Source organism: Abramis brama (assembly GCF_963993115.1).
Source record: "Abramis brama genome assembly, chromosome: 7".
NCBI lineage: Eukaryota > Metazoa > Chordata > Actinopteri > Cypriniformes > Leuciscidae > Abramis > Abramis brama.
In genome coordinates, this window is record NC_139969.1 from 27,655,132 (window position 1) to 27,683,073 (window position 27,942).

The 27,942-nt window shown below is 35.9% G+C and overlaps 2 protein-coding genes across 2 annotated transcripts in view; one reads left to right on the forward strand and one right to left on the reverse strand.

Moving 5' to 3' along the window:
• The window catches only part of cdc73 (cell division cycle 73, Paf1/RNA polymerase II complex component, homolog), a 52,866-nt gene extending 41,745 nt beyond the window's left edge, over positions 1-11,121 (forward strand). Inside the window, exons 12-17 of the mRNA XM_084120815.1 lie at positions 708-743; positions 1,046-1,133; positions 2,666-2,827; positions 4,422-4,522; positions 5,030-5,171; positions 10,109-11,121. Coding sequence (XP_083976941.1) covers positions 708-743; positions 1,046-1,133; positions 2,666-2,827; positions 4,422-4,522; positions 5,030-5,171; positions 10,109-10,145 — 566 coding nt within the window. The 3' untranslated portion in view covers positions 10,146-11,121. The remainder of the gene's footprint in view (positions 1-707; positions 744-1,045; positions 1,134-2,665; positions 2,828-4,421; positions 4,523-5,029; positions 5,172-10,108) is intronic.
• A 2,026-nt stretch (positions 11,122-13,147) lies between these two features.
• Positions 13,148-27,942, reverse strand: part of kcnt2a (potassium channel, subfamily T, member 2a) — a 32,440-nt gene continuing 17,645 nt past the window's right edge. Inside the window, exons 17-29 of the mRNA XM_084120812.1 lie at positions 27,684-27,889; positions 25,390-25,597; positions 24,941-25,046; positions 24,033-24,217; positions 23,819-23,890; positions 22,969-23,103; positions 20,267-20,378; positions 20,028-20,129; positions 19,055-19,138; positions 18,818-18,946; positions 15,745-16,027; positions 15,273-15,357; positions 13,148-13,755 (exon numbers count right to left, since the gene is read on the reverse strand). Of these exons, the coding sequence (XP_083976938.1) occupies positions 13,647-13,755; positions 15,273-15,357; positions 15,745-16,027; positions 18,818-18,946; positions 19,055-19,138; positions 20,028-20,129; positions 20,267-20,378; positions 22,969-23,103; positions 23,819-23,890; positions 24,033-24,217; positions 24,941-25,046; positions 25,390-25,597; positions 27,684-27,889 (1,816 nt within the window). The 3' untranslated portion in view covers positions 13,148-13,646. The remainder of the gene's footprint in view (positions 13,756-15,272; positions 15,358-15,744; positions 16,028-18,817; positions 18,947-19,054; positions 19,139-20,027; positions 20,130-20,266; positions 20,379-22,968; positions 23,104-23,818; positions 23,891-24,032; positions 24,218-24,940; positions 25,047-25,389; positions 25,598-27,683; positions 27,890-27,942) is intronic.

Genomic DNA, 27,942 nt, shown 5'->3' on the forward strand with positions numbered 1-27,942 from the left:
TAGCATATTATCTGAGGTGGTTATTTTAACTTGTCTGTTACTTTTTAAAACCCAAACCCAACTCGCCCTCAAGCCATCCTAGGTGTATGTGACTTAATTCTTTCAACCAGCACAATTTGAGTTGTATTAAATAATATCTTGGCTCTTCCCAGCTTTGTAATGCCATTGAAGAGTGCTCAAATTTTTGAAGATCCAAAAATCACATCCATCTATCATAAAAATAATCCATATGACTCCAGTGAGTGATTTAATAAATGCATTGTGAGGGGAAGTTATGGGCTTTTGTTAGAAAAATATCTATTTAAATTTTTATAAACCATTATAAAGATTCTGGAAACAGAATTTTCATTTTTGAGTGAACAATTCCTTTAAAACAACAGAACATCCATCTAATCACCCAACTAAAGTACTAATTCACTGAAAGATGCCAGAAATGATTTACTCCATAATCTGATATGTGAGGAGTGTTCTGTTGCACAAGGATAAAGATTAAAGGATCGATTCGCTCTTTTGAACTTGAGATGGGAACACACAGCACACAATTTCACAATTTTCACACACATCATTTTAGATGCACAATTGAAATGGTGAACCTGTTACTGTTTATCTCATGTTACAAATGTGCGTAGTTGTAGCATGTGCATGAATTTCACATTTTCTGGCTAGAATAAAAAATTGTCCATGTGTTTTTTTCCCCTTTACTTTAGTCTCTCAAGCAAGACCCCCTCCCAATCAAAAGAAAGGTACGTCTTTAACCATGTGGATGAGGAAAGGAAATATGCTATTTTGAACAAAGCATGTTTTTATAATTTAGTCTTTTTATGAGGTTTTACACCTTTATGTTGTCACACAAAAAAATTAAGGCATGGTGACAGTTCTCAAGATTAAAAATATTTTTTTCAGACATGGAAAGCTTATGTTTTTTTTTTATATATATATATAGTTAATACACGTCTTTCTAACTTTGCTTTTCTCATAGGATCTTTGCAGAGAGCTAGTTTGTTTTACAAAAAATTGAGTTGGTGGATTTGCTTGTTTTTTCCAGGTTCTAGAACTCCCATTATCATCATCCCTGCTGCTACAACATCTTTAATCACAATGCTCAACGCCAAGGATCTCTTGCAGGACCTCAAGTAAGTGCTGATTAGATATGCTTGATTCATAGGAAAGTTAAGTTGACATTTAAAAAGCTAAATTAAGGCTTTTAAATTAAAAGGTAGGGTTGGCAATTTTCAGAGCGGCTAACAGTAGCAAGCTAGCTTTGAAAGCATGAGATCCCACCCTCCCTTGAGAGTGTCTCCAAAGCCACGCCTCCTTCAAAACATGAACGGTAGAGTTTGCAAAGCGCCACAAGAGACTTTAAATTACCACATGTCTCAAAGCACATAACATTACAATAATAGTGAACATAAACAACTTACAGAGCTCACTCTTGTACCACCTGTCTGCTGCAGATTCATTTCAGCATTGATCATGTTGATCTAAAAAAATGCATAAATCTGAGTCTGAGGACATGAACAGCTACAGGTAGAATGTCACAGGTTGCCATCTCGTAATTACGGTTACCTTTTTTTACGGTTATAAGCATTCAAATTCAGCGCAGAATTCTCTGTTATAAACCATAGACATCAGATATATATCAACCAAACTTCAAAGAACTAGCAGACTATAGCTGACTGAAAACTGCGTGTAAGGAATTAACTCTATATCAGCAGGTATCAATAGAGTCTATATAAGTCATTCAAAAGGAGAAACCAAAACAAAGATACATGAGATGTATGAAACGTTAAAATAGAGCTGTCAAAATGTACTGACTTCGGTACCAAGTCGGTACTGAAATAAAAAAAAACATTTCTCTCTAGCATTTTGAGTGCTGTTGAATGGATTTTTAAACACCTTTGATTGGTCATTGTGTTGACGCACTCAACATATATGTCTGTGATTGGCTACAATGATCAACAATGACATCTTTCTTCATTTTAAGCGGCTCATGTTATGAAAATATTCATGTTTTGGAATGCTTGGGGAGGATAGCATGACATTAGCTAGATCAGCCTTCTGTCTGCGCCGTCTTGACTGACTTGCTGATCACTTTTGCTTTCATCACTTTCACTTTAATTCTCATGCACTAAGAACTCGTTTGCTTAACTGAACATCAAATCAGTTCCTATCACCGACGGCCCCGACGCCGATTCAACTGAATCGGGCAAACTGCCGTCGACATGAGCCCGATAAGAGCCGTCGGCTTGGTGTGTCCCGGCCTTAACCGGAACCATGCTATTGTTACAAAGTTGAATGTTTTTACATTAATGTAATTTGTTACTATTGTTGATAAAAGTTAATTTTATCTGAATTTTAACTTAAGCTCAGTGCTTTACCAATAAATAAACATGCAATATTATTAGGTATTGCACTTAAAAATGCAAAACAATAGTTATTTTATGATTAAAATAGTTTTATGATTTAAAATTCCTCCGACCATCTGTAGAACTAAGTGACACTGGTGCTACTGCTCTCTAATGTTAGTCTTGAGCCCTGATGCAATTGTGTTCTAGACAATGTCCGCACTGTTCGTTCAATTGACATTTGTTCAGATACTCCAGTTGCAAATGTAAATTGGTCAAATGCATTTTATATCACTGTTGGAATTGTTTTACTTTGACAGATTTCTCACATCCGAGGATAAGAAGAAGCAGGGCATCCAGAGGGACAACGAGGTTCTTCTGCAGAGACGTAAAGATCAGGTTCAGCCAGGCGGTGCCACGCTCAGTGTTACTGTACCCTACAGAGTGATCGACCAGCCGCTAAAACTGGCCCCACAGGACTGGTGAGCCTGTCTTTCACAATATCTAGAAGCAGAGCCTATAAGTTATGGACGTGACATTTGCAGTAAAAACTTGAAATATAAATTCTCAGAAAATGCATTTAATAAAGTATAATAATTGCTGCAAAATGTAACGAAGTAAAAGTCAAAAGTATGCTCTATTGATTCTACTTAAGTACAGATACGTGAAAAATGTACTTAAGTAAAATAACGAAGTATTTGTACTTTGTTACATTCCACCACTGCTAATTACTAAGTAATTACTTACTGTAATTTAATTACTTTCCCCTCGAAAAAGTAAAGTGAGGGATTACTCTTAATTTTTCTGTAATTTAATTAGTTACTTCTGATGTAATGGAGCTAAATACGGTGTGTAGACCAGTCCGATCTCATGGCAATTCGTATGCATTTTATGAGATGGCTAAATCGTACGACCTCACTTGTACAAATTCGTACGAATTAGCCACTTTGTAAAATACTTATGACATGTCATGAGATCAGACTAGTATAAACCAGTGGTTCTCAACTCCAGTCCTCGGGACCCGCTGCCCTGCACATTTTATATGTCTCTCTTATCTGACACGCTCAGTTCAGTTCATGGAGTCTCTCCTAACGGGCTGATGTGAATCAGGTGTGTTAAATAAGGCAGACATACAAAATGTGCAGAGCAGTGGGTCCCGATGCCTGGAGTTTAGAACCACTGGTATAAACTAGAACAATTCTGTATAAAACAATAGTGGGTTTAACATCAAAATGTATTGTCTGATGTTAAAAAGTATGTTTATTATGTGATCTTCTCTCTTTAAATTGTTTGGTCAGTTTAAGCATAATTCGATCAATTTTATAGTATTTATTTGAAAGAATTAAAATATTTCTTGTCTATCCTTGTATTATTCAGCTGGTTGAGGTTGATATGGGATTTAGAAAGTAATTAGTAATAATTAATTAAATACTTTTTAGAGAGAGTAATTAGTACAGTAATCTAATTACACTTTTGAAGAGGAAATTAGTAAGTAGTAATTACTTTGTTAGAGTAACTCTAAAGAGACCAACTCTGGTTCCTACACATGAGTACTGATGCACCAAGTTCTTTTTTTTGTTTGTGCTGAAACAGAAATAAAGTTCATTTAGCCAAAAAAATTGTTTCTATTCTATATATAACATCAGTTTGGACGTGTAAATGCTTATTCACTTCTCTTGCTTATTTGACTGTTGTAGGCTACTTACCGTGGTGGAATCGCCTACAATTCTCGTTTCATGACACTGTTTACAAGCTGTTGTGTTGACTTCTTTCTACGGTTGAGACACTAATTGAGAGATTACATGAGACATGATACATTTCATTAAATTGTACCGTTTCTTTTCAAAATGCCTACTGATTTTCACGGCACCGTAAACGGCTTCAAGCGACATTTATTGTTTGAATTTCATGATGAAATTGATTAATATCAAAATTCCTATTTATAAAAAAGTATAAAAATATAGAGCTAATTGCGATTTATTGGATGGGAGGCATGCTACAAATTTTGTTAATGCATCAACTGAAAGATTGATCTTGGGATTTAAGAATTGATTTGAGACTGTTGTTTGTTCACAGGGATCGTGTAGTGGCTGTCTTCGTCCAGGGTCCTGCCTGGCAGTTTAAGGGCTGGCCATGGCTGCTGCCTGATGGATCTCCTGTGGATATATTTGCCAAAAGTGAGATTGGTCTGGGGAAACGCAACACATTATTTACAATGAGGGTTACTTGAATTTCACACACATGGACGCAAGGATTGGAAAGTCTGTGAAAACAAACATAGGTCCTTGAAAGTGCTTGAATTAAACAAGAACTAAATTTGGTTAGAGTAGCAAGGTGCTATTACAAAAATTAACCTTTATGCACTGCCAAAGCCAGAACGGCGGGGAGATAATGTAAAATGATATTTCCTACTGACATATTACAGCAGAAGATATAAATAACTGGCATAAAACCATTTTTTGGGGGGGTGAAAGTACTGACGTGCATAAGACTTTTGCACAGTACTGTATATAATTTTATCGATATAATCTCTCTCTCTCCAACCTTTGTCTATTGTGCTTGATATATAAAAGGTGCTTTAGAAAGTCCTTGAAACTAGTGTTCATGACAGAGCAAACCCTGTACAATGCACCACATTGGTTATGTACCTAGAAAGAGTGTTTTATGTTATGTTATTGTTTTAGTCCGAGCCTTTCACCTGAAGTACGATGAGGCACGAACGGACCCGAACGTACAGAAGTGGGATGTGACCGTGCTGGAGCTGAGCCACCACAAACGACACTTGGACCGGCCCGTCTTCCTCCGCTTTTGGGAAACACTGGACAGGTCAGTATTGCAACTCTGTGTCCATCAATTGATGTCCTTTCACATAGATTTAGCATAGCACACACTAGAGAGGAATGGTTTCTGACAGTGTACTGTTGTCACATGCACTACCAACATGTGTCAGTGTTTTTGTTACATACGCTCATGGTCAAAAAAATGGGCCAAGTCAAAAATGGTAAAATATTTAATGGTCTTGACCATTTTAATCACAAAACTTTGGTCGGGAAATTGGCAAAAATTGCAAAAATACTGAAGATAAATCAGCTGAGCATGGAATAGCCTTCCCCTTTGTTTTCTTTAAATGTTTAAGATGTGTGGGTAAACTTGCAGAACAAAGAATGAGTTGTTCCACTCAATGATAATGGCTGTTCAGCTGTTTATTAGTACTTGGAAAAACGTCTCCCAGTTTGTTTAAGTTTAATGTCAGACCAAATATTCACTGTAGGGTTTAAATCTGGACTCTGACCTGGCCAAAACATGAGCTTGATGGACTTGTGCTCAAGCTGCCACTTGGTTGTCTTTGCAATTTGGGCAGGAGCATTGTCTTGTTGAGAAATAACATCTGATCATTCCTCTTTAGAAAATAGCTTGTAAGAAGCAAGCCATTCTGCAATATTCTCCTGTGCTCCAAAGCATTAAATGACTTTTTACAGTGAAGCAGCTCCTCACACAATGACACAGTCTCTTTCTCCATGCTTCACTGTGGTAGAGATGCATTCATTATTATATTTCTCAGCAGATTTTCCAAGATGCAGCTTTGGAGCATCAACATGTTTCATTGTGATTCTTAGAATATGGGAAGTTGTGTGTGGAGTAGGGATGCACCCATATGAAATTTTTTACCGATACGATAATGTTTTATATTTGAAAGCCGATAACCGAATTATTGGCCGATAAATCTAAATCCTAATTTTTACATAATTTTTGAGAGCCTGATTACAAAAAACAAAAGTCTCACCATTAAAAGCAATGTGCCAAGCACACAATTATAATGTTCTCATTATAATTTTATTTAGCCATATGACAGACTTGCGCTGCACTTGTTGTACTTAACTGTATTTTCCTTTTTGAATGGTGTGCATCTGAAGTGTCTCAGATGAAGGAAATAATCCATCATTTATCGGCTTTAATATATCAGCTAAATATTTTTTATCAGGCCGATAACATTAAAAATGAACATATATCAGTTGATACCGATATGGTGACCGATATATCATGCATCCCTAGTGCGGAGTGATGAATGTCTAAGGCCTTCACATGTCTGACAAAAACACACAAACATGTATGAGGTGTTGAGGACATAAATGAATTCTGACAAAACAATGTGTTTTTTATGAAAGATTTATTAATTCAAAGACATTTTTTTTATGTATACCACTGTTCAGATGTTGAGGGTTGGTATGATTATTTTGCCAAGGCTGCTTTTATTTGATCAAAATACAGTAAAAACAATAGTATTATAAAACCTGTATTTCAATTTCAAATAACAGTTTTCAGTTTTAAAGGGGTCATGAACTGTATTTTTCATTTTTTAGGTCCTCTTTAGGGCTGTCACGATACCTCGATTAAATTTGAGTATTCGATACATTTTTTTTATTGATTGCAATTTACCCGTGTTGAGTAAATGACAAAATCCATGAACTGCATTATTAGATCGTTTTCTAAGTCTGCATAATGTATTAAAACCATTTTAAATATGCCCTGTGGGTTTTATATGATTTCCATGATTATTCACATGTGTGTAGGTTGCGTGCGTTTCAGAGCGACTCCATTCACAGTAAATGCTGCTCCACACAAATGGTTATTTACACGCCTGAAGTGCGTCTCAAACTCCATCTCTGCATATGCTGTGAGTTTGGGTTGCTTATAATGTTCATCTCTAAAAGCAATGTGTGCCATTTCATCAGATTTGTAAGGTAAATCTTTTATAAACCCACGCTTGTGTGTTGCATTATTACTGTCGGATTCAGTGTAGTCAGCACTAGGGCTGCTCGATTATGGAAAAAATCATAATCACGATTATTTTGGTCAGTATTGAAATCAAGATTATGTAACACGATTATTTCACATGACTTTGGGAACGTGTTGCATTTATTAAAAAGACACGGTAACACTTTACAATAATGTTAATTAGTTAACAGTTAATGTATTAACTAACATGAACTAACAATGAGAAATACATTTGTTACAGTATTTATTAATCTTTTTTATTGTTAATAAAAATACAGCTGTTCATTGTTTGTTCATGTTAGTTTACAGTGCATTAACTAATGTTAACAAATACAACCTTTCATTTTAATAACGTATTAGTAAATGGTGAAATTAATATTAACTAAGATTAGTAAATGCTTTAGAAGTAGGCCTATTGTTCATTATTAGTTAATCTTAACAAAGGTAGTGTTCTAATGCTAATTAATGAACCTTATTGTAAAGTGTTACCAAAGACACCTTTCAACAATTCTTAAAAAATCGAAATTTGAACATTTATTGTACTTTTTGAACTATTAAAATAAATAATATATAACAGATAATACTTCAATGAGTATTTGAATAATTCCCGCAGGTCTACCACTTATAATGCGGGAAATTCCCCCGCAAACATTGATTCACTTTAGCATGTAGATTGTATGAGTAGCCTAAATGAATCCACACAGACTATAAAATCAAATCAATCATTTTAAAACTTTCTCCAAGACGCAATTTCACAAACCGCGTGAGTGCAGCGGTGCCGCGTCTTCTCTCTCTCCGTCTCTCAAAATGCGCTGGACAAGGCAAGCGTCGAAACTACACATTTGCGTTTAGGAGTCGGGACATGATGGAATTGTCACTTGTACAATCGGACCAGCATTGCATCGTAACTAAAGTTTATCATTTTCACTTATTTTTAAGTTTTATCAGTTTAAACATTCAAGCTTAGCTGAGAGAGTTTATGGCATCGGGAGGGGCGGATGTTTCACGTCATTCAGAACAAAAGACAAAATAAGAACGTTCTTTCAAAACAGAACATGGCAAAATAATCGTTTTTACTCGATTATACTATTTTGGTGATCGTTGGGAGCAAAAATCGAAATCGAAATTCAATTAATTGCACAGCCCTAGTCAGCACTGCATCGTATTTTATTTTCAGTCTCTGAAAAGCCTGCATCGGTGTCTTGGTTAAAACAAACCGAAATGAAGCAAGCAAACAAACGAACAGTCTTACTGACGTGATCTGACTGGAACTTCGTTAAAAATAAAGTTAATCCATGCTTGTGTAATGTTATGAAGAATTGAAAGTGTTTTTCTGCACTTCAAAGTGTCTTGTAATCAGAGGCATCTCTACTGTTTTGTTGCTGGAGTTATTTTCTCCGGGGCCTGTTTCACACAAACTTGTTCCTGTTTGCAGTGCGCTCGTGCTTTCACATGCCCTGTTTGCAGTGCGCAACTGATCCTCTGCACATCACAAACAACATTTATTCATTCTTTTTTATTTCAGAATTTTTTTGTACACAGTACAGTTATACAGTCTTTCATAGACTTCACCTTTAAACACTACATTTAAACAACATATTATTCAATACATTACTTCTATATACATTTATATATTAATTTGCTCAAGCAAGTGGCAAAAACATTTACTTGTTAAAATCACAAACATTAAATTAAAACGGTAACACTTTACAATAAGGTTCATTAGTTAACTTGAACTAAGAACAATACTTCTACAGCATTTATTAATCTTAGTTAATATTAGTTTCAACATTTACTAATACATTATTAAAATCAAAGGTTGTATTTGTTAACATTAGTTAACCCACTGTGAACTAACATGAACAAACAATGAACAGCTGTATTTTTATTAACTAACATTAACAAAGATTAATAAATACTGTAACAAAGGTATTGCTCATTGTTAGTTAATACATTACAATGAGGTTCATTAGTTAACATTAGTTAAAGTGTTGTTACCATTAAAACTTACAATTGACAAAAACAGCTGACTCGTGATTTTTTTTCTTTAGCATTTAAATCTTTATATAAAAAGTCCCGCAGGTCGTACAGAACTTAGTTTCTCCACTTCAGCGATGAGTGTCATCCATTGTGCAGCCGCCCTGTTCTGTGTAGTCATGTGATTAACCCTTTCTGTGGAGATGCAAGGCCCTTGCACACACACAGGCTAATATAACAAACTGTACAGTGTATTTTTATCAATATTTTATTTTTTTTACATTTTGACCGCATCAGTTAGTTTTGCTACTCATGGTAAGTATTTTGCTGTTCTTTGCTTTACCCCGGGCTAAAAGTAAAAAAGATGACCGTAAAAAATAGAAGTATAATTTAATTAAATGCTTTTATGATGAGATTACTACATTTTCATGACCACGTTCTGAAACTTTTGAGTTTTGAAACTTGCAGGATATTTCTATTGTACAATAACCTCTTATATGCCAAAAGAACAAGGAAAATTTGGTTTCTTAATTCATAACCTCTTTAAAATTCCTGCGGTAGTGAAGCTGAATTTCCAGCATCATTACTCCAGTCTTCAATGTCACATGATCCTTCAGAAATCATTCTAACATGCTGATTTTCTGCTCAAGAAACATTTCTTCTTATAATCAATATTGAAACAGTTGTGCTGCTTACCATTTTTGTGAAAACCGTGATACTTTTCTTCAAATAATATATTTTTTTAGAACGTTTTTGTAACATTATATATGTCTTTTAGTGTCCTTGCAGAATAAGTCTTAATTTTACTGATCCATCTTATTGATCATATTTCTGTTACTCTTGACGTACAGTGTCTCTTGAAGTTTCTTGTTGTGAGAATGAGAATTGTTTGAATCTGTTTTAGATAATTGGCTAATTTAATGCTTGAGAAATGAAACTTCATATTCTCCAGCTCAAATAATAATTTCAGGAGAATTCTATAGCTGATTATCCCTATATTTTCCCTCCAGATACCTGGTCAAACACAAGGCCCATCTGAGATTCTGAGCCTGCTGTCTGCTCATCGAGGCCGTCGAGATCTTCCCTCCCTCCAGAGACCTGTCAAGATGGACTACTAGACCCCCGTTCCTCTCAGCCCCCCTGAAAGCACTTTGGATTTCCATCTGCTTCACCTTCTGCTGGCACCAGTATGATTTCTAGTCTCTTCCTCCACCTGGAGATGAACAGGTCAGGGTGAGCAAGAGGAAGTTTGGATGTTTGGGTTGGTCCTTGTCATGTTTTCTCAGTAGATTTGTATTTTTCAATTGTAAAGCAGTTGGTTATCAAGGCAGATTCAAAAGGAGATATTTGATGCTTTTTTTTTTCTCTCTCTTTTTTTTGTAAAAACATGAGCTGGATAATGGAGAACCATTAAAAATGGTGACTCGCTGATATGAATAAAATGACTGCTACGTCTAAAAGCTCTTGTAATAATCGATTCACTTTGTTCCTTTCTTTTTTGTCCTTTTTCTGCCTTCTGTTCTATGAAGCGTAGAGTAGTGCATTGAAGTTCACTGCACAAATGCAAATGGTAAATTTAAGTCAGACTAGAAGAAGGCCTTGTGGTTTAGCGTGAGATGCCCTTGTTCAAAACCAACAAGACCACAAATAATAATCAAAATATGATTGTTGAAAAATAAATATCCAGTTTGCTACGGTTACATAAAATCTGTACTTCAGATTGTTCATGGTTAACATGCTCTGCAATTCTGCAGTATATTGGAAACCTTGGGAAAGTTTTACCCTGAAACCCAAGTACTGCTTGTGTCTAATTGCTATTTTTGAAATGAAAAATTCAGTTGCTTCCATAAGGCAAAGTCAGTTATCTACAAGGGTACACTTTTTCTTTCTTCCCCCCCCCCCCCTTTTTTTTTGATTGTTGGTTGGTTTTGTATAAATGCATTTAAAAGTAATGTTTGTTTTTAAACATTTCTGTTGAATGTGGATTATTATTAAATAATATTAAAAAGTATAAACAAGTGGTGATGCATGTCTTTCCTCTTTGTTTCATTAGAGCCTGTAATAAGTTTGCAAACTGCAAGGCTTACACTGTCTCTACACTGGATGTGACAAATCCCCAACAGTTAACTGTTTCTGACATATTCTACACACTCGCGCAGCGCTACTTCTGACAACAGTAGAAATGGATTTGAAGAAACGGCCTCAAGCTCGACAACGGTCATGTCAGATGTAGATGTGGTGTTACAATATACTTACAAACAATACTAATTACTAGTCATACATTTCGATTTTTGTTTTAGAAGTACAAAAGGTAGTTTGTTCTCAATGTGAGGTCACAGTTACCGGTGATTATGAAAATAAGCAGTAAAGTCAGAACTGGATTTTAAACTCACAATTGCAAGAAATAAAGTCAGAATTGCGAGATATAAAATCTCAATTGCAAGAAAAAATCTGAATCATGATATAAAAATGACCCTTTTCATTCTGTGGTGGAAACAAGCTCCCATACCTGCATCTCAAACTGCTTCATGGTGATTTGCCATACGTCACTAAAATATTGAGAAACGCATTTAATTTATATTTTTGTAATTTCTCATTTTAATATAGCTTTTTGCATCTAATCATTTGTGACAAGGGGTTCTGTTGTGCAAACACCGTTCAGTAATGATGCTATTCGCATTCAAGTTTTGCAAACGTGGTCCTACATGGCCAGATGTGAGCACCCTCTTCTTATTAACCAGTTTAGTTAGTTCAGCTGCTGGCAGTTGCATTAAATCGAGCGGACAGCCATTTTGTGTTTGCTGGTCCACTGACAGGGTTTATGTATGTCTGTTTGTTGGCATTGCAGTGGTCTCATCAGAAGAAGAAATATTACACTTATGTAGTGAAGAGCAACCTATGCATGGATTAAAATAGCACTGGCTAAGCCAGTTTAAGGCTGTAAAAAAAAAACCCCCTGTCATATGGAAGAGAGATGATTATCAAAGTCTAGTCTTTCAAGTTGAGAATGTTGCACTGTGGGATTCCATATGTGCTTCATTGAATACTGCACATTTTGACACGTAGTTGGTTATGTAGACAACTTTCATATTGCACACGGTAGTCGATGGGAGCCAGTTTCTGCCACAAAAAAAAGTACCTACTCAAGACTGTATGCGATTTCGGATGTAGCCCCAGAGTTTATATTTAACCCTTATATTTGTTAGAGCTGCATGAGATCTTCCCTACTGTCTGTGCATTTTAAAGAATCATCTTCATGTTACTAGTCTTTTATTTAGTTTGTGTGGCTTCGAAGAGGAAATGATGCATGTCAGCAAAATAAAAAAGACCACAGCCTGTGGCTTCAGCTGTCACACCGGATCTGATTGTCCTAACCTTCACCTTGATCAGACATGCTCACTTAAAAAGCCTGAGCCTAAATGTGTTGTAGTCGTCATGAGTGCTGCCTTTTTGTGTATTGAATGTTCAACATGATTTTTGCTGAGGCTGTCAGAAGCTATGTTTCCATACAAAGTTGGAATATTGCAGAAAACATTTGCGAATGAAGCACGGTTTTCATCCCGTGTGTTCAAGAGGACAAAATATTCACTTTCTGGGAAATTGGCACAAAATGGCTTCCGTCTCAGAGCGTGCAGAAGCTGTCATGTCATCTTGCCTGGTGTTTGGGAACATCATAATGTGAGATTCTTCTGGGAGGGAATTAAACCAAATCATTCCGATGACAGACGTTTAGCTCAGGCATTAGGCTACAGAATGATCAAACCAACATGTGAGATGCTGTGCAATGAAACTGATCCACTGGTTAGTCCAGTGATCCAATCACATTCACTGTTGCGCATCGAGGGATTTATTCAGTTAATGTGTTTCTATAGTAGTTTATGCGCACATCTTATTAGATAACTTGTTTAATGCACATTTTTAGCCTTTTCCATCCAGCATTTCTTTAAGCGATCTCCCAAAATGCACATAAAGATAGGCTTGAAAATCAGCTTGTGTTGTAGTGATTTTTGGTTCCTTTCTAGGTTTTTTGTTTGTTTTGTTTTGTTCCACAGATCTACAGCATATGAGTAAGTAAATAATGACAATGCAAGAATTTGCATTTTTGGGTGAAATATTCCTTTAATGAAATGATTGTTGATATCGGTTTACATTGGTAGATAATTTTTGTAGTCTTTATGGGTTGATTACATCGTCATTATGTTCTGTGTTTTAAATGAGAAGTGAGAAAATGCAGATCATGCATTGCTGCAGTCTTCAGGAGAAGGATGCTGCCAAGTTCCTTGCAGGAAACCAGGAGATGCCTAATGTGACTTCCAGCCAGACATGGAAAGATCACTTTCGCTGATGTTTGACCTCCATGTGTCAATCTGAATATGAGGCGGGAACATGCTGGCAGGAATAAATATGATAATGCAAAAACGTGAAAGAGACATGCATTACTCTGAGCCATGTATAGATGATACATTAAAGGTTTGCAGCTAGTCAGAAATGGCTTTCAGATCTTAACGAGTATTACTCGCATCACAGTGTAAATATCTTTATTCAGAGCTAATTCCTCTCTATTATGTGTGTACCGCTCCTCATGCTGTTTTTACGGTTGTCGGTAGACTCGGTACCGTTGAGCTCTAGTGAGATGGGATCTTTACGGATTATGTACCTGAAAAAAAAGAAAGAAAACAAAACATAAAACTACAGATTCATGTAAAAGGTACTACAATTAGGGTAAATCTCAAGAAAAAGAGAAATTGTAAAAAAATAAAATAACTACAATGCAATTCAGAAAGTTTTTTCATAGAGATCTTGTTCTCGTGACAATTAGGAAAATTCTCCCTGCCAAATTCTCAGAGGAAAAAATTGCCAGACTACTGTAATGCAAAAATAAATTAAAAATATATATTTTGAATAATGTATGCATAGTATTTACAATGCCTGACCAAAAAAAATGAAATAATAATTCACACAGTCTAATATTTTATTGGACCAGCTTAAGCTTTGATGCATTTGCCATGGCATCATTTCCATAAGCTTGTGCAACAATTCGTTTTCACTGTTATGCTGATGATACTCAGTTTCGTCAGGACGTGAAGAAATGTAGAGCTTACTAATTTACAAAATTAACGGAATGCATAGCTGATATACAAAACTGGACGACTAGTAATTTCCTACTACTTAATACTGAAAAAAACAAGAGATTCTAATTATTGGACAAAAAACTTCCTCACGTAATGACTGTCTAACACTTGATGGCTGCTCTGTCAAGTCTTCATCGTCATTTAGGAACCTGGGTGTGCTCTTTGATACCAATCTTTCATCTGAAAGTCACGTTTCTAGTATCTGTAAAACCGCATTCTTCCATATAAAAAATATATCTAAATATCCAGATCTGATGATGGACCTGCGCCTGGACACGACGACAACGCAGTCCTGAAGTGTCAACTAGTCTCTCCCCTGTGAAGGCCTCCTTCCCTTCCCTTTACCTCTGTACAGATAAAACGTTGTCACAACTAAAAATGATGTATTATGCAGGCCAGACAAGTAATGGGTCGACACTATGTTGCTGTCTTGGATAAGTGTTTTTCTTAAGGCTACACAGCTGTTTAGTCCCAATCCCCTGAGTTATCTTCGCATTGTGTGTGTGTGGAAATGCTCTTAATTTCACTATTAAACATAGCTGTGAGTTCAACTGTTGATTTGATTTTACCAAACGTTTAAATGATCTCAGATTTTTCTTTTCGACCACATTTCTTCCTCAGAGATGATGGTTCACCACTATCCTTTCAGGTTTTAATAATGCGTTGGACAGTTAAACCAGTTTAAGTAGTTTCAGCAATAGTTGTTTTCTTTGCTTGATGAAAGACGATAATTTGACCCTTCTGAAACAGAGGAACATCTTTTCCATGACCACAGGATATCTTCCGACATAATTGCCAGGGTTAAATTACTCATTGCCAGCTGTAACACATTCATAATTGCAGCAATTATCCAATGAAGACTCTTACCTATTTACTTAGTTAAATCCAAGTTGTCACAAATATATAAATATTGTCTGTTACAATGAAAAACAACTCCTAAAATATACATAAGTCTATAAAAAATAAAACAGTTTCTTTTAGCAAATCATAAGTTCTTAAATTTTTCTTGCCTATGAAGTACAAAAGATTTAGCTTCACTTACACAATGTCATTTAGCTCCAGCTGTGTATCTGGTGTGGGGTTGATTAAGGCATAAGAGTGGCTACTCGTGGCTATATTCAGCTCATCTGGATTGAGAAACAAATGTTAACAGAATGAAAAGTCATTTCAGTCATAAAAATGTGTTATTCTCCAGAACCATGCCCTAGTAGTAATGAGCCTCAACTGAAAATATGAGGTATAAAATCAAATCAATGTTTTTAAAAAGCTGAATGTCACCACATTATGTTACTTAGTTTTATATTTTGAAATACAATTTTGCATAATACAATTTTAGTCAAGTTTCAGATTTGTTTTTTCATACTGGCACTATTATTATTAGTGTGTGGACAAATGTTAATTGTACACCCTGGTTACACAGTTCTCAAAATCAAATCAAATAATGCATAGAAACTTACTAATTCATTCTGCACATGATTTCACTGTACAATTCGACTCATAAGATGGCGTCTCACCGAATCCCCTCGTGGAGAGCCCCAGGTTTTGCATGCGGTTCTTGACCATCTCAGTAAGCTCCTGTCTCTCTGAGCATGAGAGCAGGACGTCCCGGCGCTGGCTCAATCTGTCTGCATCACGCTCCGCGTGCCACGGCCCCAGAAGATTGGAAGCCCACTGCAGGCTCTTTCGGCGCAGAGAATGAGTGTGTACATTGCTGTCTGGGAATTCACACTGAAGACCCTGAGGTTGCTCCTCCTCGTCAAAGACTGACACTTTGTCTGATGTTTGGGATAGAGGAGACTAGAAGAAAGAAAAACTGATTGCTTTAAAATGGGAAGTAAAAAAAGCCCTGCTTTTTGCTTTTCAAAAGTAATATTCAAAAAAATTATACATTTCGTTTTATTAACAAACTTTTACAAAATTGTTTTCAAATCACTCTTGCTATTAAAGTTACAATTTTAATTTTAAATTATGAGAAGAAAAGTTTAGAAAATGTCAACATTTGGTCCCGAGTCAGCCCCTAATTTTCTGAATGTTAAGTTTCCATGCTGCTTAATATTTTTGTGGAAACCGTAATACATTATTTTTCTTTGATGAATAGAAAGTTCAAAATAATTCGAAATTTGCCTTTATTTGAAATATAAATCTTTAGATGCTTTAACTGTCACTTTAGATCAATTTAAGACACCATTGCTGAATAGAAGTAGCCTATTAATTTCTTTCAAAAACATTTTTAAAAACCTTATCGACCCCAAACTTTTAAACAATAGAGTGCAACAGTCGGGATCTGGAAGTAAAAATTGATTGTAAACAATAACCTATAAACCTTTAAAGACAGCCCTGTGAGCTACTTTGGTTGTTAATTGATAGTATTTGCTTATATTGAAGCCTCCAGCGCACATTATTACATTAATAACTAAAACTTACATTAGCCATGATGCTGTACAGAAAATTACACCAATCAGAGGTTCAAAACACGGCAAAAGATCTCATTAGCTCCGCCCACTGCCATGAAGTTTGGAAAAAGACTCGGCCTCCCTATGCTCTCAAAATAATTTGAATATACATGCATATTTTGCAATAAACCTAAAATATATCAACATTTTTGTTTTATATTTCGTCATCGTTTCAACTTGATTATGCTGTTCGCAAGGTTTCATGGGATCGTAGTTCTTTCCATCACAAAAGCCGTTAAGACTAGTCTTGTACCCTATTATTTTTGTCAGATTTTCAAATACGTTTTGCTTCAAATCAGTTTGTAATGTTATGATTCACCTCGTAGCTGGTTGGCTTGTTTCATGGCTTATAACTCTTTAACAAAACTTTTTTCTTTTTTTTAATCCCTATGGGAGAAATTAATGGAAAAAATACTTCCGGAACCAGTGCCGCTGAAAAAGTTGTTCCACTCTAGTTTACATGAGTAAAGTGCTAGAACTACTCAGGATACAAACATTTCACTAGTTACCTGTTAAATTTTAACAGTCTAGGGAAAATCCATTGATAAAACGGATGTTGACTGAATAGATCTAATTTGTGTTATTGCATATTCAGTTGTTTGCATGATAATTATCACTTATGTAATGATAATCCATGGCTATCTGTGCATTAAATGATTTTAAATGCACAATGTAGAGGCAAAGAACACCCAGACGCGAAGCCTTGGATTATTATATCATGGTCATTTACCTGCATTGACAAGTTAAAGCTGTTATTGATGTTTGGCGCGCAATATTTGAGCGGAAGGGTAAAAATTACGGTTAATTTTGTCAGTTACGGCTCGGTAGATCTACTATTCTGGCTGCTTTAAATCAGACACATAGATAAAGTAGCGTGTAAGATTACATTTATTTGAATGAATGAATTTTAGCCACTTATTCCAGGAAGTCAATTTCAAGGGGGGATGGAGTTCCAGTTTAAAATGTAGAGGATTCCCATCTTTTATCCACGTAATAGTCTTCAAATGCTTAAATTACATTCAGAAATACACTGGGATTTTCTGCATCTAAGGTTTAAAAATATAAAATATGATCCCAACTAGGGTCCCCCTAGTAAATTTCAGCCATTTTCACCCCTTATAGCATTTATTTGAATTAAATATCAAGAGAGAGAGAGAGATGAGTGTGGGAATTACCTGCATCTGTTCAGCATCTCTCTAAAAACAATGAAGCTGTGAGTTTAATTACTTCAAAAACAGCGATGTTACCCCCTCGTTTCTGAGAATATATAATGTAGCAATTAAGTAGCGAAGCTAATTCATTAATGCATGTCGCGGGGCAGCGATGAAAACAAGTTCCTCTGCTCCTGAATGTTTCTGTGTATGAGCAGCGTGATCTCCCATCTTGATGTGTGTGAGTGTGTGCTTCAATAAAAGCAGCGCATTAATATTGAACTGACTGGAACCTGTGCATTAAATGGTTTTAAATGGTACACACCTTCCAGCTAATCAGAATCGCTTATTCAGACAGACCATGGTATAAATGATAATAATTGGTGAAAAGAAATCAAGCATCATGTTAGTTCAGGAAGGCCAGATCAGTCAAGCTTGCATCAGCTGACAGCTGTTTCTGATGTGTACTAATCCAGTTTTGACACTCACCACAGCGGTTCATTTAAATCCACATTCATTCAGCCTCTCTTCTAATGCATGGCTGCACGCTACATCTAACTCCCCCCTCCATCCCCAGCTCCACCTAGCTGGAAATCTGTAATCTAATCTTCGATTGTCTTCGGTATACAGTGAATGTCATTGTAATCATCCTTCCTCATGTATTTTGGTTTGTTTACAACAACAGCTAATGTTAAATTTGTGAATTGTAATTATGTATGCATGATTACTGGATCTGCTCTGTTACCCCAAGGTGGGTTTGGCTCTCCCCGCTCGTGGGCGCGTGGAGTTTTCCCCGAACAGAACCATACCACCAACACTAACTGTATGCATTATCATTATAAATATACATTTGACGAAAGTGGTCCTGATTGAACTGATAATTAAGTAACAAGTAAAGCTGGCTCCTTCCCTTCTGTTCTAACTGAACTGTTTCTCCTGACCTAAAAGTGTGTAAGTATGTTTTGCACTGAACATAATGAAACCTCGGGAGGTTGAACTTTCTGAGACTCTGTCCTGTAGATGCCGATGGGAATGTCTCCCACAGTGGATGACAGCACTTGGTACAGTGTGCCGTACGTCTGGATGCACAAGTCCTCCTCTTTGATCCTCAACTGAAATGTAATATACCACATTTTAACACCGCTGCAACAATATAAAATAAAAGCATTGAACAGAATGAGGATATGTGGACTGGCTAATGTTGTAAAAGTCACACTTACAGCGCACAGGAAACCAGATTTTGGTGTAGTTTCCAGTCCAAGCAGTAGTCTGGTGATGGTTATCATATAATCCTTAACAAAACTCTGAAACAACAGAAGCACTTATAACACAATTATGGACAAATTTGAAGGTCTGAACATTTACAATTTCCAGCAGCAAGAGCACACAGTACTGTTCAAAAGTGCGATTTTTTGATGTTTTTGAAATAAGTTAATTATGCTCATCAAGGCTGTAATATTGTGAAATATTATTACAATTTAAAATAACTGTTGTTATATTATATATTTTAAAATGTAGTTTATTCCTTTGATGCAAAGCTGAATTTTCAGCATCATTACTCCAGTCTTCAGTGTCACATGATCCTTCAGAAATCATTCTGATATGATGATTTGATGCTCAAGAAACATTTATTATTATCATCAATTTTGAAAACAATTTTGCTGCTTGATGGGAAATAAAATACTATGGAAGTCAATGGGGGTCCATCAACTGTTTGCTTACCGACATTCTTCAAAATATCTTCTTTTGTGTTCAGCAGAAGAAAGAAATTCATACAGGTTTGGAACAACTTGAGGTTGAGTAAATGATGACAGACTTTTCATTTTTAAGTGAACTATTCCTTTAATAATTTTGTGGAAACCATGATAAGGGAAAGTTGAAAATAAAACAGAAATAGAAATTCCTATTGAAAAGTAAATCCTTGCTTAATAAAAGTATTTATTCTTTTTGAAAAAAATTATACTGACCCCAAAATTTTGAACAGTAGTATATATATATATATATATATATACACACACTATTGTTCAAAATTTTGGGGTCAGTATAATTTTTTTATATAAATATATTGGTGTTCAGCAAATGAAGATTTTTTATCGCCATGTTGCCATCTAGTGGGCATTAGCAGGCAAATCTTCATAAATGATTTCAGGCCAACAGGCAGCACATTTCTTTTAGCAGGGGGGTGTTAGTTACCTGGTAGAGGAGTGTGTCCAGCATGCTAATACTGAACACCTTACCAGCTGCAAAGGGCAAGCGAAATATGAAGGATAGGTTTGAGCCTCTCTCTTTTTCTTTCTGCTCCATAAAGCCATGCAGATAAACATGGAAAAGAAGGGTTAGGACCAAACAGATTAATCAAGCCTAAATCAATATTTTTATGATTTAATGTAATAAGAGTGAGTGACAAAAGCATGTTATGAATTTCTGCTCACCTTCTCCAGTTTGGAGAATTCCAGTGAGTGACAGTCCTTTACGCAGAACTGCATGAATCTCATGTTAGCGGGATGAGTTAACTCTGTGATGATGTTGAGACCAGAGAACAGCCTACAAACGAGTCATTTACAGGAGACTATTTCAATGACTTTACAAGATCTTCAGTGCCCTTGTGAAAAAGAAGTGTGCCTAAATGTATTGAATATGCACTTATAGTGTACTTAAAATCTTAAAAGTATTTTAAAATATAAATATATTAGTATTTTTCATATTATATATATATATATATATATATATATATATATATATATAAATATTAGTGATATATAAGGTCACAAGAGTACTTAAAGAGAGAACACTGTCATGGCTATGTTGCTTAACACACTCAAGTACACTTTAAAAAAATACATTTTCTAATAATTAATAATCTTTCGTCATTCTTTAAAGATGTATTTTGATGTGTTGACTAACATTATAAAGCACATGTAAAATCCTAGATTATAATTTTAACTGTAGTGTGTTATTTCATTTAAAGTTAATATTTTAAATGTACTAAATTGCCACTTCATCATTATAATTGTGTAATTACAAATATATTTAAATGCATGACATACAAGTTTCAATATAAATCATTAACTCTTTCCCTGCCATTGACAATTTTCCGGCAATCGATGTTTTCATGTGACACGGTACTAGGGGGCGCTATTACGCATCCATTATTAAGGATCCAATAACAAGTGAAGCAGAAAGAAGTGATCCAAGCATTGCTTACACACATGTAAGCTAACATTCCACAGCATATAAATAAAAACTGCCTAATGATACTGAATGAAATGTTGAACCCCATGTATACGATAGGAAAGCTTTAGGGTGTTGATAGAAGCGATCTTCTCCATCTACGTTTTGATCATTTTTCTGAATCCGATCCAGACAAAATATTTGACAAAAAGACGATTTTTCTCAGCTTTTTGTCTAAAATGTTGCTTTTTTATGAAACTTACCCACATTCAAGTGTTAATAAAAAAAGAATGCATGAAGCTAAAATAAAATAATTTATGAAAACATATGAAATTACATATAAGAGATTACTTTTGTTTTATGTCTTTTTGCCTGTGTGTGTTTTTCCACGTGTTTTTGTCTCAACCTGGGACGAGAGCGTGCCTGCCTGGAGATCGACCTTGAGGGAGCATCCAGGAGTACATGGACTAAATCACTATATCACTGCAGACCCCTCTTTACCATCGGTGAGATGGAGGAGGATCACCACATCACAGTCCACAATTTTATTTTATTTGAGGATATGGAGGATAATAGCACCGAGCATGTTTCTCTCCCAGCACCCTGAGAATTCTGCCTGTTCCGCATCGGCCAAGAAGGCTGTCCCTGAGATGTCTGTCTAATCCACGTCAGCCAAGAGGACCATCTGTCTGTCCTGTACCTAGAAGGTTGTTTCTTAAACCCCTGCCTACACTGCTCAGTCCACCAGCCTCCGCTTAGAACCTTCGTGCCCGTCCCTCCACCTCGCTACCTTGGCGCACACCTGGGTTTCCTCGTCCTTCCGGTTCTGCCTTGGTCAGGCGTCACTCTGTCGTCGCCATGGACTTACGAGCCTTCGTTTATGACTCGTCCCTGCACCCATTTGGCTCCGTCTTCCCTCCACCTCCACCTCCACCTCAGTCCTCCGGCACCCTGGCTTCACCTCGGCCACTAGTCCCCACAGCTCTGCCTTGGTTTCCAGGACCTTCAGTGTCGCCCAGTCTCTGCCTGGGTCTCCACCACCATCAACTCTGCCTCAGTCGGTCGTCCCCCTGGTTCCGTCTGCCTAGACTGCTGGGGATTCCACCCTGGCTCCTCCTACTGCCAACTGCTCCTGGCTTCTACCGCCGTCGTCTCCTCCCTGGCTTTTCCTGTTGTTTGCTCTGTCCTGGTTACTGTGTTCATGCGTTGTGCCTGGGTCCTCTACCCAAGATCCGTCCCGCCCTCCTCTGTTGGACTTTTTTATTGTTGTTATAAGACGCATAGGCACGCATTCTGGATGGAGGGGAATGTAGGCTTATCTGTGTCTTATGTCTGTTTGGGTAAGTTTTGCACTTGTTTTAAATCAGTTTCCTGTGTTTCAGTTTGTTTCCATTGTTGGATTATCAGTTACACCTGTCATTTATTTTGTTGATTAGTTTGTGTATTTAAGCTCTGTGTTTCTTTTAGTTCATTGTCTGTTCTTGTCACGTTATAATCGGTTGTTCTGTTCCTTCCTTGTTTTCGAATGTTCTGAGTTTTTTGTTAAATCTATAACTGCTGCATTTAGATCGATTACCTCGATATTTTTCATGGAAGCTGACATAAAGATGTACTTAAGTCCTACTTATGTAAGTGGGTCAAAAAGCCCTCTTAAGTTCAACTAATTGCATTTAATATAAATTTAAACTATAATACATTTTCATTTAATTGCAAACAATATTGCAAATTCCACACCGAAAACACTGCATTCAGTTTGGACTTAAATATTTTTATAAGAGCTCTTTATAAAAGTATGCTAAATCAGACTTCTTTATCACAAGGGTTTGTTCAACAAACGTGCATTTATTACTGCATATGGCTGTATTCTAGCTGATTTTCAATAGTGTGATGTTTTTTTCATTTTAAATGCACGTAAGTGATTAATCTCTTGAGAAATCAAAGAAAATCTCAAACAGTCTCTGACCTGAACAGGTTCTGGACATTAACAATGATTTTTGCATCAGCCATATAGTCTTCCTCAGCGCTCATGGTGCTCTCCCTGTCAATAACCACCATATTGGCAGCAAATGAGACACCACAACGCAACAGGTCATCCAGGCTGTAAGGAGATACACACACAGACAGACAGACAGACAGACAGACAGACACACAGATCAATTTCAGAAAGACATTCAGCAATGTTTGATGCAACTTCAAATAATCATGCTGTCATAGACTTATTTGAGTTTTGTATTTAGCTAATAGAGCTTCCGTCAACTCTTCCACTCTTTATTTAAAATCTAAGTTGGAAGTTTGAGTTAGGATAATTTGCAAAAGCGTGAGTATTTAAACAAAACAAAGCTGTAAATGCAGACTAGAAAGTAGACAAATATATCTGGTGGGCATAATGACTGTGCCCAACAACCTCGAATTTAGCCATTTGTTAACAACAAGTTAAGTAAAAGCTTTAAAATGACAAGGGGGTATTACTGATGTATTCTGTGTCAGAATAAAACATGAAAAAATCTTGAGTTTGTGTGCATCACAGACCTTTCTTCAGGCATTTAACCAAAAACCCATAAAAAAAAACATTGACTTCAGTAAGATGGAATCATTAGTTCAAAAAAATGAATTTGTTTCCAGGTTTTTAGACAGCACTCTATTATCAAATGTGTCTTGAGCTAATTCAATGTTTTTATGTTATCTCAAGAAGGTGACTCTCGATGTACAGCAGCGGCCTTATCTCCTTCCTGTCCTCAAAACATTTTTAGCATTTGAGGGCAGGATACAAACAAACATTATAATGTTTCATATTTCATAATAATGTCTCTTGCCTGTCAATTGACCCAAGCAAGTAATAGATCATTGGGAACCAACAGACAGTCTCAAGAAGTTCTGCATCTGGCCTAAAAGACAGACAGTCCACACAGAAACAACATAATGCAGACATCTGTAGTCATTATAACTAAAAGACATTGGCAACTAAAGAGTTAGTAAAGCTCAATAAACAAGGTAAAAGAGAGTGATGTGTAAAATAAGGATTTTTACTCTTTTTCCAAGAGCAGCACGATGGGACACAGTTCATTCTCTGGTCTGTATGAGGCTCGTAACGGGAGGATGAAGTTGTACAGGCTATTTCCTGCTGTCTCAGCGGACACAATGATGAGCTTATTCTTCAAACCGTACGCTCTGACATCATCATAGTCTTTGTGGTCGCAGGTCTTAGACAAAAACTGACATCACAATAATAAGATAATTAAGCAATGTGAAATTACAATTCAACATTAAACCAGTGATACCTAGGTGCATACACTGAATACTTAAAGCATATTCATAAAACATACACTACTGATCACATTTTTTTTTATGTTATTGAATAAAGTCTTGTATGCTCACCAAGGATGTATTTATTTAATCAAAAATACAGTAAAAACATAACTGTTTATAATTGCTTTCTATTTTAATATATTTAAAACCGTAATTTATTCCTGTGATGCAAAGCTGAATTTTCAGCATCATTAGTTGTTAGTGTCACATCATTCTAATATAATGTTTTCCTGCTCAAGAGACATTTCTTATTATTATCATCAATGTTGAAAACAGTTTTTTTATAAAAAATTTTTTTGCTGTAACAAAAAAAATGCTGTAACGTTTTTGATGAAAAGAAAGTTCAAAAGAACAGCATTTATTTGAAATAGAATTATTTTGTAACATTATAGAAGTATTTACTGTAACTTTTGATAAATTTAATGAAACCTTGCTGAACAAAAGTATTAAATTCTTTCAACAACAATGAATGAATGAATGACATTTATTGTGCAACATAATTATTAAAGATAGGCTAAATCCACTTCAAACTCAAATACCTGAGGGAACACATACGTATGTTAATACATATATATGTAAACTGTTGTTCATATTATTGTCCACCAAAATGTAACAAAGACATTTATTACCTTTTCCAGCCGCATACAACATTTGGGCGTTTTTTCTTTCCGTAAATGGCAAAGTATCAGAGAGCTTCCCATGTAGGGTAAATTTGGGGGATATCCCTTGATGTAGCTAAAAATAAATAAAAATAAAGTTCAGGAAATCTCGTTCCCATGGCAGATATCCTGACATTATTCAAGGTTTCTAATGACATTTAATCAAACTAAAAACAACGGTTACACTTTATTTTAAGGTGACGTAGTAACATTGTACTTACTCAAATAAAGTACCGAGTAATATTAATTGATCCACATGTACTTACTATCGGGTTACGGTAAGGGTTAAGGCTTTAGTTTAGGGTTAGTTACTTGTAAGTATGCATAACTTACTGTTATGCACTCACCTTAGAATAAAGTGTTACCAAAACAACTTTCGTAAACAGAGGATTTTCTCTCTCAGGTAAAGAACAAATTACCAATCGCTACATTCATCTCCACTGGAGTACTGACATGGACTCTTTGACTGATCGCTGAGTTGATTGCCAGTCTGAAAGGAAGGTGAATCAGTCACTTCTAGAACAGGAACCATGTTTGCTCTTCTGGTCTCAGATATATTTTCAGTTGAAAGAGATGGACCTAAACTGGATGAAATGCTTATTTCCTGCACATCTATGGCCATGGTACCTTTAGGAAATACAAACAAAAACCTTTAGGCAAAAATCGGGAATGACATTACATTATCTTTTATAGAAAAACTGTAATTTTATGGTGAACTTTTTAAAAACTTAACACACAGTACATACGCATCTGTTCAAAAGTTATAGTAAAGTTCTGTATGCGAGTATGTTAAAATTCTGGTAACTTTACAATAAGGTTCCACTGGGTTAATGCATTAACTAAGTATGAGCAAAACAATTGTTACAGTATTACTTTTAGTCTTTGTTAATGTTATTTAATAAAAATACAACTGTTCATTGTTAGTTCAATTTAGCTCAGGTCTATTAAATAATATTAACTGATACAACTTGTTTGTAGTAATGTATTAGTAAATGTTCAAATTAACATCAACTCAGATTAATAAATGCATTAAAAGTTTTTGTTAATTCATGTTAACCAATGTTAACACATGGAACCTTATTGTAAAGTGTTGCCAAAATTATTTTGGTTTCAAATGATTCTTTTATTCAGTAACAATGCATTAAAGGGTTAGATCACCCAAAAAGTATGTCATTAATTACTCACCCTAATGTCGTTCCAAACCCGTAAGACTTTCATTCATCTTCGGAACACAAATACATAATTTACCACTTTACTGAAAAAATATTAAAGGGATACTCCACTTTTTTTTGGAAATAAGCTCATTTTACAACTCCCCCAGAGTTAAACAGTTGAGTTTTACCGTTTTCTAATCCATTCAGCCGAACTCCGGGTCTGGCGGTACCACTTTTAGCATAGCTTAGCATAGATCATTGAATCGGACAGGACCATTAGCATCTCTCTCAAAAAAATGACCAAAGAGTTTCAATAGTTTTCCTATTTAAGACCGACGGAAAATGAAAAGTTGCGATTTTCTAGGCTAGAACTATACTCTCATTCCTGCGTAATAATCAAGAAAATTTGCTGCCATACCATGAGTGCAGCAGGCGTAATGATATGGTGCAGCGCCTGAAAATAGTCCCCAGCTGGGTAACTTCAAACGTGACCGGGACTAAGTTTGTCTAACCTATTAGACCTATTTTCACGCGATGCGTCATATCATTAAGCCTGCTGCACCCATGGTATTGATTATTACGCAGGAATGAGAGTATAGTTCCTAGCCATATCAGCCTAGAAAATCGCAACTTTACATTTTCCGTCGGTCTTAATACACGATGTAACTACAGAAGAGTCAAGTTTTAAATAGGAAAAATATCGAAACTCTTTGGTCATTTTTTTGAGAGAGATGCTAATGGTCCTGTCCGATTCAATGATCTATGCTAAGCTATGCTAAAAGTGGTACTGCCAGACCCGGAGTTCGGCTGAATGGATTCGAAAACGGTAAGACTCAACTGTTTAACTCTGGGGGAGTTGTAAAATGAGCCTATTTCCAAAAAAAGTAGAGTATCCCTTTAATCTCCACTGAACGTTCATGCAACAACATCTGCTCTCGCGTCAACACAAAACGCATGCGTCGTGGTGCTCTCGTGACCGCATGTTGGAGATATTTTGTCAATAAAGTGGTAAATTGTTTTTTTTTTGCAAAGTACTCGCGTTGCTTCATGAAACTGAGGTTAAACCTCTTGGGTCACATGTATTACTTTAATGATGTATTTACCTTTCTGTGGCTTGAAAGTAGTAGTTGCATAGGCTGTCAATGGAGGGAATGAAAGCTCTCAGATTTCATGAAAAAAAAAATTTGTTCCGAAGATGAACAAAAGTCGTACGGGTTTGGAACGGCATCAGGGTGAGTAATTAATGACAGAATTTTTGGGTGAACTATCCCTTTTAAATTGATTAAAAGTAACAGTAAAAAAAATCGTAGATGTCTAAAATGTAGTTCTTTTTAAACTTTCTATTATCAAAAAATCCTAAAAATATATTAATTAATATTCAATAAAATAATAATATTTGACAATATTACTATTTTCACTACTTTTCACCAAAGAAATGCAATCTTGATGAGCATGAGAGAATATCTTACAGACCCCAAACTTTTAAACAGTAGTGTATGGCACTGCTGTGGTATGTACAGTATCTTTGTTTGAAGTATTATCAGATGCATTTGTCTGACCCATGCTAGTAATGGCACTGTTGGTTGGGGGTTGAGTCATGGGGCTGTCTGTACACGCTTCCTGGGTCTTGAAGCAGGATTCCTCCTCTTTGGTGAGACTGATATAGAAGCACACGTCCATGGGTTTCATGGTGTGCTGAGGACCAGGGTTCAGCAGGATACTCTTAGTGTCCTCAGGGCACACTCCAATAAGACAGATGCCATACCTAGAAATGAGAGCGATATTTACACAAATATTTATTATTAATTAAAAAGTATT